This window comes from Pieris napi, chromosome 11 (assembly GCF_905475465.1).
Source record: "Pieris napi chromosome 11, ilPieNapi1.2, whole genome shotgun sequence".
Taxonomy (NCBI): Eukaryota; Metazoa; Arthropoda; class Insecta; order Lepidoptera; family Pieridae; genus Pieris; species Pieris napi.
Window position 1 is genome coordinate 9,790,811 of NC_062244.1, and position 15,327 is coordinate 9,806,137.

General features: G+C 34.5%; 1 protein-coding gene across 2 annotated transcripts in view; it reads right to left on the bottom strand.

Moving 5' to 3' along the window:
* LOC125053621 (NFX1-type zinc finger-containing protein 1-like) overlaps positions 1 to 15,327 on the bottom strand; it is a 30,108-nt gene that overhangs the window by 10,122 nt on the left and 4,659 nt on the right. For both annotated transcript variants that reach the window (XM_047655063.1, XM_047655062.1), the window contains 12 exons: positions 14,686 to 15,278; positions 14,297 to 14,516; positions 13,566 to 13,611; positions 12,932 to 13,157; positions 10,765 to 10,938; positions 8,469 to 9,329; positions 7,726 to 7,881; positions 4,756 to 4,903; positions 3,931 to 4,014; positions 2,722 to 2,990; positions 1,797 to 1,943; positions 303 to 477 (listed from right to left, as the gene is read on the bottom strand). In XM_047655063.1, the coding sequence (XP_047511019.1) occupies positions 303 to 477; positions 1,797 to 1,943; positions 2,722 to 2,990; positions 3,931 to 4,014; positions 4,756 to 4,903; positions 7,726 to 7,881; positions 8,469 to 9,329; positions 10,765 to 10,938; positions 12,932 to 13,157; positions 13,566 to 13,611; positions 14,297 to 14,516; positions 14,686 to 15,278 (3,099 nt within the window). The remainder of the gene's footprint in view (positions 1 to 302; positions 478 to 1,796; positions 1,944 to 2,721; positions 2,991 to 3,930; positions 4,015 to 4,755; positions 4,904 to 7,725; positions 7,882 to 8,468; positions 9,330 to 10,764; positions 10,939 to 12,931; positions 13,158 to 13,565; positions 13,612 to 14,296; positions 14,517 to 14,685; positions 15,279 to 15,327) is intronic.

Consider the following 15,327-nt stretch of genomic DNA (forward strand, 5'->3'; position numbering starts at 1 on the left):
ATATTAGAGATTAAGTAGTTGAGCGGTGTAAGACCTACCCAGAGGGCGACTCTCAAATCTGATATCGTTCGAATCCCAGCTAAACCCATAGGTTTGTATACATTAATACAGAAAAATCGTGAGGATATTAGGTCAGTTTGTTAGGAACAGAAGAAAACGGACGAAGGAAAGAGAAAGACGAAATCAAATTACGAGGTTACAAGAAAATGCTTTTCAATCACTTTTTTCAAACATCAACTTTAATTAAATCTTTTAACCAGGTATACCAAGTTGCGTTATAACCAGTGTTTCGCTCTACCAACCTTCTTTAGCTCTCGATAAGGCGACACAGACTCTGTTAGGGGTTGCCAAAAAACCAATCTTGTTATCGAGGTTATTTCTCACTAGTGATAATATAATTATCTTCGATTCCTCCCCTTGGTAGTTATCAACGACTGTCACTTTTACGTCATTCAAATGGACGTAGTTCTTTTTCTCCTAGAATGAAATCTTACATTAGGGTACTATAGATAAATCATAACTAATAACATTCATTAGATTTAATTAGACTGGAAAACAAGACGAGCCTTTATATAGAAAACTAGCAAACTCGGCGAACTCCGTTTCGCCTCCAGATGGCTTCGTTTTATGTAACATTTCGTTTGGTGATCCCGCTTTTCTGTTGAAATTTTTCCTGAATTTTCTTTCTATAAACCTCACGGAGCCCGAGACCTTTCCAACGAATGCAAAACCGTGGAAATCGGTTCGTGCGTTCTGGAGTTATAGCGTCAGGAAGGAAAACCCGACTTATTTTTATATACTAGATTTTCAAGTGCGCTCAACTACGACGATAATTTTTTGTACACTAGGTAAGATTCATTTATATGGACATGACCACATCTATATATAATATAGATAAATTATTTGCTGTTCGTTTGTCTCGCTAAAAGGGCTGGACCGATTTGGCTATGATGAAATATTTGTGGAAGTGTAGGAAAGGTTTAAACGGTGGGAAACCAAAATTATAAGTAAAGAAAAATACTAAAACGACAATTGAAATTTTTAAATAAAAACTGTTATTGCAAACGGTATTGACTTTTGACACAAATATATGTATTATTTTATTCATCGTTTGAGGCGCTGGTTAAAAGGTCATTTGATTTGATTCGCGGTATATTTTAATGTATCATAATCGAATAAATAAAATAATAACAAATAAGTTACATTATGTCATGATGACAATATTCTCATACAACGGCCAGTTTTAGTATTTTTTTAACAACAACTTTGACCATCAAATCTCTCCGATTGGGCCTTGACACACCCCCGTCATCATAAGAATTTGATGATGACGGCAAAAAATATAATAGGACGGAAGAAGTTGGAGGAGGCCTTCTCCGGGATAGAGGTCGCATCTTAGGGAAATAAAATTGTATATATCTATTTGTATAATGTATGTAAATAATATGTCGATAAGTATATGTATTTTACGAATTACTAGCGGCCCGTCCCGGCTCCGCACGGTTGGACAATATTTTTTTTGTAGATAGATATTGATATGTTCTTTAATATTGTGGAACATTTTTTCTTCTATCATCAATAGTTTTCGCAGCGCATGCGATGTAAGATATTTTATAGGCATTTTTACACCTTGGGTAACAATATTGTAGTTTTAGTAGGGATTCTTATTTTTCTTGCAATGTAGCATTCAAATGGTGAAATAATCGCGGTCCAGTACTTTTTGAGCCATTTCGATACAAACATACTTACATAAAAAAAAATCCTCTTTATAGTATTAGTATAGAAGTATAGATTACCCGCTTCATGTAAAACATTTGTGCCGTATAGCAACAAAGCAACGTTATGTCTTGCGGATCGTACCCTTGCTGCATTAAGTAGTTTGCTAGTCTTAGTGCTACATCTGCTTCTTTGCTGTTAAATTTACTTGTGCTATCTTTTCCTGACTGAAATAAATATAAACATCGTTTATCCTTTAAGCCAATGGCGATACAACATTTTAGGTCTGAGCCTCAGATTTCTGTTTCGTTTAGTGATCATTTCAAGTAGGTGACGAACCTTCTGTGCCTGACACGCACCGTCTACTTTTTAGGGTCTAAGGCATGGTCGTTTCCTAACGATGTTTTCCTTCAGTGTACGCACGAGTGTTAGATTCCCACATATCCAGAAAGTCCATTGGTGCACAGCCGGGGATCGAACCAACGACCCCAGGGACGAGAATTGCACGTTGTAACCAGTAGGCCAACACTATATGCTATACCTTTTAATTTACCTGCATTATCCTCATAACACGGCGGTCCCATTATCTCAGTTCCCGAGGAGAAAACCAAATGATTTTTCATCATAGCCCATAATTCATAATGAACACATTAATGAACATCAATTAAATATATAAAAAAGAAACAAATGGTTCTAAATTTAAACTTCCCAAATCAAGGGCGTAAAAACCTTAAGATTTCATAATACGTCCGATATAACAGATAGTTATTTCCTTAACAAAGCACTGTAGGTGAAAGCAACCATAACATCCATTGTACTATTACCACTAGGGCGATTCATGTAGCACTAATACAAATTTACACAAGCTATTCTATAGTTTTTAGGATAGTAAAGCATAGATTTTTCAAACAAATGGTGAATTACATGGAGCAATGCTCAAGTTATTATATTACCTACCTTAGGTAAATTGCATAAAAAAACGTTAAACGATAAAAGAAAAAGTACCTCTTCCAGATGGTCATGAGTGTAAAAGAACAGGTTCTTTTTCATTCCTCGGATTTTAGGAAAATTTTCAACAGACGGATGATTTTGTAGGTCAGGGTAGATATGAGGCGATATCAGGGCAGCAAACTCTGGCCGCATACGATGTTGGACCGCCAACCGGCGGCTGTGTATTTTGTTGTTGATCATACGTTCAAACAACGACACTTCAATGTTGTAATGCCTAGCCAACTCCATATGGGCTGCAGAAGGCCTTAACTGCTGTTGATCACCTGGTAACAACGTTAAACGACATAAAAACAACCAAGCTATCACACATTTCAGCGACTTTTATTGTTGAATCAAATAAAGAAGCGGAATGGTCATATTAAGATATACATTCAACGGCGTTCATTTTCTATTGGATATAATTGGCCTGGGCCATTTGGCTTATTTTATACTTATTGAAGTTATACTTCTTTTGGCGCGTTAGGGAAAATGATGAGAGTAAATTTTTTCTATTGTTAGCGTCATTTTTTCTACAAACGTAGAATAAGGCGAAAGATAAAAGAATTAAAAGATATTTATCTTGTTACGCCAAAGAAGTACTCGTATAGCTACTAACGCGCGTACTTAAGTACACACACATTTTTGAAGTTATACTTATTTAGGCACGTTATGAAAAATTGATGAGAGTGAAATTTTACGATGCGCGCGCACCGTGACACAAAATTAACAGAATGAAGTTGCCCACGGAAGATGCTACGGCATTGGACATAATTTAAAAACAACATTCGAATAATAATAGAATTTATGTTACAAATGTAGGAGATTAATAATAAATATTTATTTAAAGAAAAACGCTTTTTACCGGATTAAAGTTATGTATTATTATAAATTTACAACTATTTGACATAATTTTAAATTTATCCGATGTTTCGCGTGCTTTACAGCGCGTAAAAAGCGTTTTTCTTTAAATGTGTAATAAGAGTTATGTTAATCAAAGACAATAAATATTTATTTATTTAATTTTTCAAATGTAAACTGAACTCTATTGACTATAATGACTCCTTTTCCAGTCTTTCATTATTTAATTGTAATTAATTAATTGCATGCAATCAAAAACTATTTTTAATAATGCCAAAGAAGTATAACTTCTTACGCGCGTACATAAGTACACGCACCCTTTTTTTAAATTAAAATATGTCATATGAAAGTAAAACCCAGTCTCACCAATCAGAATAACATGTTGACAATTCTTATGAAGCGTTGTAATTATGTGTTGTTCCAATACTTCAGCAGCCTCTTCAATAATAACTAAAAACACAAAATATTATATCTTTATAAATAAAAATGAATGGTAAAATATATTGCTAAGCGCACTCGAAGACGTCTGGACCAATTCGAGTATTCCTTGAACTCTGAAGCAGGTTTGTGAAAGGAAAAAAACTAAAAACACGCTTTTAAAGCACATCAAACTAAAAAGTGAAAAATAATTCCTAATTTAGGCTGAAAATGGTAATGAACAAACAATACTGGTATTATTGTGAAAAAGCGTGGGTTGCTCGATAGACGAAAAATATGGCACAGAGCGCCCCAACGCTTTTAATACTAAAAATATCGGAAGGCCGGATTGCGCTTTTCCACTATATCCGATCCGACAATAATCGATACTTGTATATTTATCATGCAACACTTATATTAACTAAAACCCATATACTTCATTTTATTAATAAAACGTTCTAAATTCTGAATATTTTATTGCCCTGGCACGTTTATTACTTTTTTATATTGTCTATCTTTAAATATTATAATGTAACGTTTGTCTGACCGGAGCAGTGGAGAAACGGCCTATGGGGTAGCATAGTAAAATGTTTTATAAAAATCATAAGGCGAAACGAAGTTTGCGGGGGCAGCTAGTTGTCAATATAATCAACGTAATATTATTATTTATTGAGTGATAAATGACTGAAAATGATTTTAAATCTAACATAGATTTTTGTAATCCAATCCATTTAGATAATAATCAAACGCTATATTATGGAAAATAGTGCATACCAATTGGTGGCGCCAATTCCTTGATCATTTTTTGTAACCTCGCAGCACCAGTGGTAGTCATACCTACAACCTTTTCCATTTTGATGCTATCTATGTCCAAAATCATTCTAGCTTCGTCATATTCCACTTTAGCTGCTAATGCGTTATCCTGTTGAACGTAAAAATACTGTTAAACGCCGTGATGGGTTTTACAATAAAATGTGTGATAAATCTTGAGATCCTGAAGAACCATAGTTTTTGTTACTCTCGCGTTTTCGATATATTGAGTTCTGTGGTATATTTAAATCTACATGGAACCAACAACAGAGCTGGTTCGGCTTGTAAAGCGGCTGAAAAGGCTAAAGCATGTAAATACAGGGGTCTAGTCTCGGAATATGATTTTGAATAAAACACTATTTTGACCGGATTGAAGTTATGTATTATTATAAATTTACAACTATTTAACATAATTTTAAATTTATCCGACGTTTCGCGTGCTTTACAGCGTGCGTGGTCACGGTGACTGAAGACAAAAGATGTTGAATATCAAAAAGGATCACAGCTGCAGAGAAAGTTACATTATCTGTATTTATTTCCCCGGAGTTGGTATCGACTAAAAGATGGAGGGTTTAAATAGTTGTAAATTTATAATAATACATAACTTCAATCCGGTCAAAATAGTGTTTTATTTAAATGAGTAAAAGTTATGTCAATCAAAGACAATACAATATGATTTTGTCCATTCGGTGTCGAGGCCCTTAGTCCGTGGGGTCCTAGCGCTATAAGACTTTTTAAGGAAATAGCAAAAAGGTTAGTCGATATCACAGGAGACCGAAGAGCCGGCAGCTACCTCGGACAAAGAATTTGTCTAGCTATTCAAAAGGGGAACGCTGCCAGTATCTTCGCAACCTTGACTCCTTTTAATAATGTATTTTAGTTATTATATTTTAAGGTTACTTATTGTTTTTTTGTTATATTTATAATGATCTCTTAATATGTTATACCATAAAACTTAAGGTCTAATAATGTGATATTTTAAGTTTTAACACTACAAATACTACTCGTATTATATATTCTATGTAATTTATCTAAGAATTGTATTACAGTATCACAGTGTATTAGTTGTATTGCAACGAAACAAAACTCGAGGTTAAACAACATATTATATCAATGAGTTTTGCTTATATCTCACTATTTATACCAATTTAAGTGCAAGATTACACCAAATGCTAGGTGGTTTTAGGGATCTACGAGTATTTGAATAAGTCCAATACAATAATTTGACAAGCCCAATATTGCTTATGGTAGGGGAGCCCAAGAGGGGATTTCGGGATTTACTAAAGCGCGGCAGATTAATATATAGGGGGATACCTTGTACCCGGTTAAGTACCTCCACAAAATATGAGGCCCATATATAAGGCCGCCCGTGAAGGAGACAGGATCAGATTAGTAAAAAAAAATTGACCATCAGAAATTCCCGAGCGCGTCAGATTAAGGTAGGGTGAGTTAATTACATCCTAAAAAGTGTATATTCCACTAAACTGACAATTTGAGAGTGACGGAAAAAAAGGGGAGGGCAACAAAGTTGTAAAAAAAAACCGTCATCTCGACATTCTCGAGCGTAGGTAATTTTTTTTTATTTTGAAGGAAATAATTCAAGAATAATGAAAAATATATAATCTGACGATTTCCGCAAGCCGAAATAACAAAAAATCGTCGATAAAGTTAAATGCGTGCAGCTGCGTGATGCCTACATTTCCTTTAACCGATCGGAATCTACTAAACGGCGTTCTAAATATTTCCCTCAAAATTACATTTCCGGTGAATTTGAACCGATTCGGACCGATAGATTTTGAGAAATTTTGAAAAATCTTAAAAAAATAAGATTTTTTTTTTTTTGAAAGTGGTTTCTTTATTGATCAACTTCAAAAACTAATCCGCCTTTGAGCTTGAAAAACCACGTCGATCGCCACCAAGCTCGTCAAAAGCGGTTGATTAGTTCGAGAGATATCGGGAACGAAAGAAACCCGAAAAAGTGTTTTTTCGGGATTACTCTGAAATTTGTGGTTCTATCAATTAAAATTGCAAAATTACTTATGATGATGATAAAACTGCGTCGAATGCCGCCAACCGCGTGAAAATTGCTTGATCCATTCAAAAGTTATTGCGTCTTGAAAATTCCAAAAATAGTGTTCTATGAAAATTCTATCACACTTTCGGGCTGGGAGAGCTCAAATGCATAGACATGTTATTTCTTTGAACTCAGCGAGCTCAAAATATCAATTTTAAGCGCCCAGGAAGATCAGGCGAATCCCTCTAGATAATCGTCAGATTATGAGACAGTACGTTTAGAACATAAAGATGAACCACATATATCTTAATCTGACGCGCTTGAGTATTTCAAAATTGCGATTTTTTTTTGCATATTATGAAAATGGCCGTGGGTTTGCGTCCCATCGAAATCGTCAGATTACTGAATGAGAGCTTTTTTTTGGTGCACTTAACACTCCCTTAGAAAATCTGACGCGCTCGATATTTTTTTTTTTTTCATTTTCAACCCTTATATATAACCACCCGCATCATGCAAACGATCAGATTAACATACGTACATTATTAAAAATACGTAGGGCATAGATGCTATCAATATCTGACGCGCTCGAGGATGTCCATGCAACAGTTTTTTTTTACATATTTAACTATCTATAGCCGCTTCCCCCACCGATGAAAAGGAATTTATCATATAACATTTTTTTCTTCTTTTTATCTAAGCTTTGCATCACAATAGGTCTCTACGACGCTCGAGTAAATCCCCATTTAGCATCGCGGGCTCCCCTACCATTAAGAACAAAAAGTTGACATTCAAGATAATTTTTTTATTAATAATAAAAACGCAAAGTAATAGGGAGAGATTTACGTGCAGTGCAAGTGATACAAAATGAGTTGTGAAGCAATTCATGCAGGGAGCTGGCATTTTTGCAAAGATTGATTTACCTGCAAAGTCGAAACATTTTCTAGTAATTTAATTTTTAAATCGGCAACCCATTGAAAATATAATTTCCAACGATTATAAATTGGCATTTTTGATGGATTACCGCAAGCCACCTTACTATCCGCATCTTCATCTTGTTCCCAACGAGACTTCATTTCCTAAAAATATTGATCACTATTGTTAATACGTAGAAATATTAAATCTAAGATCTGAATACAATCCACATTATAAGTAGTTTTTAATAAATAGTAAGTTTATCAAGAAAAACTACAGCGGCAATAAGAAAATTATTATTATAATATACATATACTCAGTCTAAATTCTTTATAACGAATTTCAAGGGACCGAGCATTTTTCTTAGTTTGGTATAGAGAGTTTTCGTTATAGAGAAACAACACCAAATTTAACCAACACGAGACCAAAATTTCCTACAGGAAATGTAATCTAAGGATAATGGCACACGTGTTAATGCAATCAACAATAACAAAGGCGAGACGGCTGTTTATGACCTCAGGTGCCTAATTTTAGAAATTTCGGCACTTCAATCAGTTTCGTAATCTGATTATTAAAAACAATTACACTCTAAATATGAAAATATTTCTTCGTAATAGACTGGCTGTTATAAAGAGTGTATTAATGTATAGGTTCTGTGTTAAACCAACCAAATTATATCCTTTTTACATTATATGGAATGACGTTATAAAGAGCTTACACTGCATTATTATTGTTATTACGGACAACTTACTTTAAATACTTCTATCAATGTCAACACTTGACATATTATACGGTAATCGCCGTTACTAGTTATCAATTTAATGACACGTTCGTATTCATCTTTTAGGGAAAACACACAAATGTTGCTGACACACGCATCCTCTATAGCGAATTCATCGAAATCATTATCGTGTATGGTTCGGTGATCATTTTCCGTATTAGAACAGAAGGCATTTAATTCATTTTGCAAGAATTGAATATCAGGTCTTGGCATATTGTAATCAATTTTTATATTTTCAAATAACCAATCAACTAGACAGAAGGTTGTAACCGTATCTTGCGAGTACCTCTCGCGGATGTAGCCACATACAACTTTGCTCTCTTGAACCAAACTCAAAGTATGAATATTGGTAATACCGCTATCCAATGATATAATATTATTTTGCAACTGTTTTAAGTGAAGAATTGCTTCTTTTAATTTATCCTTTTTTTCATAATAGAGTGAATTATAGTCTGAGTATTTATTTTGGCTTCGAACGTTATTAAGATTGTATGGCTTCATTATCTCTAAACGCGACTGCCCACCAATTCGCACTAAAGAAGTCGTTATATTTAAAATCGCTTCTAAAAATTGATCAAGGGCGTGATTTGTGTAGCATACTATGAGTAAAAGACAGCCCCTATGCTTTATATTTTGCAACAAGTACTCTGCTACTTTTACTCCCATGTAAGTTTTTCCCGTGCCTGGTGGACCTTGTATTACAGCAAATTCGTGAGTTAGCGCCAATTTAAACGCTTCATATTGACTGTCATTTAGGCCGGTTTCTTCAGCAGTTGGTAAAATGTTACCAATGTTTTTATTCTCAAAGAATTGCGGAGGCTTTGTCGATGCCTGAAACAAAAAATATTATGTCTTTTGTAAGTGATGAAGCACAGTATGAAATGTACGCTAACAACTCTTATACACAGGGAACATTTACGTTTTCGCCCTGTTAGATCTTGGTACCTGATGGCAAATCATCAATACAATAACCAACCAACCAACCAACCAATAACCAACTGAATTAAACAACAAGGACGACGAGGACGGAACTCCTATGAGTAAAATAATGTTAACGAGTTTAAGTATTCTAACATTAGTCAAGTTACATATAATACTTACTTAATAATTACTTAATATATATAAATTACGTGTCACGTTGTTTGTCCGCTATGGACTCACTAAACTACCGAACCGATTTCAGTCAAATTTGCACACCGTGTGCAGTTTGATCTAACTTAAAAGATAAGATAGCTTACATCTCAATTTATACCCGCAATATTATTTTATTGCAAAATATTTGTTTTTTATTTGATAGTCACAATTCTAACAGATGGCGCTGTGTTGAAAGTACCAACGTTTCAAACAAGCTACAATTTAATGGCATTACCACCAAAAAAGCATCGTGGTCCCCATGACTGGTGTCCTCCTACCGTTTCCCTTGAATAGGTTACTACTATTGTAATATAACTAAAACCTTGGCCACAGCAACGCTTGGCCGGTAGTATATATATATACATATATATACTAGCAGACCGGCCTACTAGTTACTACTAATATATATATATATTAGTCAATAATTAGGAGCGCAAACCGAATGTTAGCTATTATCACACTTGAAGCCAACATGAGCCCTTTAAATAGAGAGTAATAAAACATTCTCGTTTCCGATATTATCCAATAGGTCGACTACACTTATATTCTTTATATGTAACATAAGTGTCACTTAGATTTAAGAACCTTTCAATAATTCAAGTAAGTTTTTGTTAAACCAGCGTCGCAACCCCTAATGTAATGTTAGTTAAAAGCTCATGTTTTAAACGATTAAAGCGAGTCAACACCCAGCTTCAAAGTTTCATTTAACATATATTTGAACATCCCTACAACAGAATTTTGACATATTTCATGGTTCTCTGGTCTCAGCTAAGAGTAGAATTAGGACACAGTACCGATAATTTCATTTCTTGGTTCAAAAAGTTTAATTCATTTTATAGTTGGTTCTTTGTATTAACACTGTTTATTGTATCTACTTCATTTCGCTGGTGATGTCCACATGTTATAGGGACGGCACCGCTTTTAATATTTTTGTATGTATGTCAATTTATATCATGTGTTTGTCCTAATTTTGAAGTAATAATAAATAAAAAAAACCATACGCCAACTTTACTCGAGCTTAAAATATAATACATTATAACGTTCGGCCTTTCATGAACCAAAATAATCCGATAGTGCTGTGTCCACTTCTATAACGACGTCGGATGACTGCCACAATAAAGAAAAGCCGTACCTCAACATCCACAATGTATTTCTTCATCGTCAAGTGTTGAGGAAATGATTGATCTTGCAAAACTTTTAGTACGTGATAATAGGGCTCAAAGTAAACATCACTTTCAATCATTATATATTGTTCATCTTTATTAATATCAAGGCTCTTTCTCTCGGTTATTAAACTAACTGGAATCTGAAATTAATTTGTTATCGATAAATGTTCGGGTTAATATTATGCTTTTGTTTATGGGATAGGAGACAAACGAAACGAGACTTTATTTAAAGTAATAACCGCCGCCCATGGTCACCTGCAACGCCGAGGTCTAGCGGGTGTGTAGCCGACCATTCAGGGAATGGTATGGTACGCTGTTTCGGAAATACCTCTACTAAGGGGCCGTTCAAGTATTACGTCAGCAGATTTACTGCAATTTACCCCAATTGTCAGGAAAAGTAAGCAAAACTCTCAAAATGTTTAAAAAAAAGTAAATAATTACTGTCGACGTAATCACCAAATAAGAAAATCAAAGAACCCCCCCTTCCCCTCCCCACTATAGTGCTTAAGTAATACTTGAACGACCCCTAACTGAATATTTAAAACTGTATTGTTTGTGAATTACACAGCACAAAAGGTGAAGACTGCAATGGTGACGAAATAAATTAGGTTGTAAACCAGCTATCATTAAGGCGTGATTTAAACCTTAATAAATAGGCTTTTAACATATTCAAGATGTGGGAGGTACTAGTAAAACAGTTTGTCAGAAATATCTATTTTATTTTTACCACAGCGGCATTGGGTAGTTTTTAAAATGGGTAGATGGTTAAGGTGGGAACTGACCAATGTTACGAAGTGTAATGTAACATGTAATGTAATGTTGTACAGCGAGCATTCGTGCAGTCAGTACGTCGTGTTACGTTGTTTTTCCCCGTAACACGACGTACTGACTGCACGGAATACTCGCTGTGTAACATTACATTACATGTTACATTACACCTCGTAACGTTGGTCAGTTCCCACCTTTAGAAATGACTAGTTCAAGCGTAAGAAGTTAACTAGACTTAAGGTGGGAACTGACCAAAGTTACGAGGTGTAATGTAGCATTCGCATCGAGCGTGTTACGCATCGATCATGTTACGCTGTGTTCTAAAATCGGCTCGTCAAAACTATGTGCTCCACTTTCGCCGCCAGTGTTCACGAGATGTGATAGTGATAATGTTGATATCTTTCATTCTATTTAATTATTGTTTCATCCAAATTAAGAAGAAGAAAAAATGTTACTGGACATAAAACTTATTTAAAAACACAGGCGTATGAGGTGGTTTGTTATTGATTGCAATATTAAAAACCAAATGATTACTGGACAATATAAAAACTTTGTACGCATGTCTCGATTTTGAAGAACTGTTGAATTTAATTGGACTAAAAGTACTTAAAAAAGACACAATTTATAGAAAATCATAATCATTGTAACAGTCAAAGGATTCGCCAAAAAACCGACAGCCGGGTGGAGCACTCAAAGCGAGCAACGAGCGGCTCGTTGCTCGCTGGTTTCCCCGTAACACGACGTACTGACTGCACGAATGCTCGCTGTGTAAAGGTGGGAACTGACCAACGTTACGAGGTGTAATGTAACATGTAATGTAATGTTACACAGCGAGTATTCCGTGCAGTCAGTACGTCGTGTTACGGGGAAAAACAACGTAACACGACGTACTGACTGCACGAATGCTCGCTGTACAACATTACATTACATGTTACATTACACTTCGTAACATTGGTCAGTTCCCACCTTAACATTACATTACATGTTACATTACACCTCGAACGTTGGTCAGTTCCCACCTTTAAATGAGCACTTTTCATTATGACGGATTGTTTTTATAACTTTTTTGTGTTTTTCTAGAATAAAGCCAGGCCATGGGCTTAGTTTTGATGATAAGATTGTTGCTAATATTATTACTAAAACGGTGACAGATATTTTCATTACATTGCGTCATTTATTCATGTAAGTCACTTAATGTACACTTGTGTACATGACATGTGAAGTGACAGAAGTAGTTCAGAAAGTCAGAAACAAATTACATCATCCTCAGCACATGTTAAAAAAGTTAAGTATTGTAGTTAAATACAGAATAAGAAATGTACGTGTATATGTTAACAAATTATATTTATAAATACATGTACTCACTTTTCCTTTTGAAAGATATTTTGGCTCACGGTCTGCTATGGTACCTACGATAAAGCTCTTGCAATTATCTTTGCTTAGGAGTATCAACGCACCGTACAGGAATCGTTTATTGTATTCCCATTTAATATTCATAAAGCTCCTTTTTGTGTGTCTGTCAACCTCAATAATGTTGCCAAAATTAACCGTAGACACGTAAGGTTCAGCAAAATGCACGTTTCGAAATAACCTGCAATAAAATAGTAAGATTAATGTTACGGAGAAGAACTCGCCCTCCAAAAAGGAAACGCGTATTTGAGGCTAATAACGAATAACGACATATAAGTCGATAGCTGTCTTCTATGATGTAGTTATGAAAACGAACGAGGAGGCAAAGACTGCTCCAGAATCCGAGAAACATTTTTCCAATCTTGGAAAATTGGAATTCGCGTGATGGAAGGATTGCGTGATAGCATTTCTTCATGCTAAAAAGTTTGTAGTTTTAGGCTCAGGTATGCGCAATTAATACCGCTCAAATAATTTATGTTTTTGTGTATAGAAAACACTTATAACTAATATATAATAAATAAAAAGCCTTTTTATTTTTTGCAAAAGACCAAAGTAAACCAAATCCTATGTTTTTAAGATTTTTTTTTACCTTATATTGTCGTAGTGCCTCCTGTTGGGATCTTTTCGAAATTGCTCTGAAAATGTGAAAATCGCAAGTTAACAAAAAATTATAATTCTATATATAAATAAATACTATATAAATAACCTTAAAGAAAAACGTATATGTAAATAGGATTAAGCGATTACAACCTGTACTCACATACAATTATCCAAATCTGTATTTACTTGATGTAATAATGGACGAACGACTGTGTACCCAGACACAGTTACTCTTTATTTAATTACCTCTATAGTCGCATAGAATACAATATTAAAAGCTCATTGACATGACTACAGAAGAAATCTGTACTACCAATATGAATATATTACTAACGAATACTACTACTAATTCAAATACTATACTATTAATTTAATGAATTTAAAAAAGCTATATTTAATTTAAAAATATTTAAACGATAAGGGAGTGTTCAAGTATTACGTAACGCAATTTTTGAAGATTATTGACCCCCCCTACAATTTTTCAGTACCCAAGTACTCAAGTATAGTAAAACGTTTCGTGACCACCTTGTGCCTCTTTAGTTACTATTATGTGGTGTAAGTCGTAAATAAGATTAACAATAAAGCGTAATTGAATCCCCGTCCCGCATCGTAACGTTTTACAAAAGGAAAAAAACGCGTTACGTAATACTTGAACGCTCCCTAACTACAGGAGTTCTTCTTCGACTGTCGTAACATTCTCTAAAATATTTTGGTACTTACGTATGCCTTCTCGTATTGGCCCAAAGCAATCTTCTCTTAGCAATCGAAACTGTACGTCTAAATAGTGATCTACATCACTATAGGCTCCCTTTACTATGTTAGGACGTAGAAATGGCTGTGTTTCTAATAAATCTTCTTCAGTTGGTAACAAAGAGAGTTGTCTAAATGATGTCGGTGGTTCTCCTACGCAGATAGGTATCCTGTAGGTATTTTCTAATACCTAGAAATACCGATTATTTACAAACGGGAAATAATCAATTACAGTGAATATTAGTTCATTAATGGACTGACAAATTCCCCACATTATCGCAATCCGCCGATGAATCAATCACCAATTGCCAAAAGTGGGTTTTACAAGTATTTTTTACATAAGCAAGCAGTGTCCTTACCTCTGTTTCTTTAACTTTCTCATGCTCCGTGATCATATCTCTCACTTTCTGTAGTCTCAATGTATACTCTTCAGGTAATACAAAGTCGTGTCTTTCTTTAAGTAAGTCAATGCAAGCTTTTGAAGAACTTTCTATAAGAGCCCTGCATCTGTTCATCGCGGTAGACGGAGATATAGCAGTAATTGTTTCAAGTAAAACAATTAAATTATTCCAAAATTTAACTTGGTCATTCCAATACATCATATTATCTCTCTTCGTCGCACAAAAAGGCAAATTTGCTAAATATAACACAAGATGCAACTTGATAAAGTTCGAATTGCAAATATTGAGTATAAATTCTAATTTCAATTGAGGAAAGTTACTGTCGGAAACTTTATTAGCTATTTCCAAAATTATGGGAAAAAAATCTAATTTTTCAATTGGATTCTGCAGAATATCCGTGATGGCAATTTTATGTTTATTAAATTCCGTTATAATATCTTTGCTGTCACACTGAGAGACTTTATAAAGAAATTGATATCCAATGAATGTAGGCCGCCTTCTGTTTTTATTTTCGCCTGGTTGGTGATCAACCTTAGTACGAGCCACATTATCTAAAAAAATATTTACTTATAAAAGGGTTTTCAAGATTACCATTGGTAA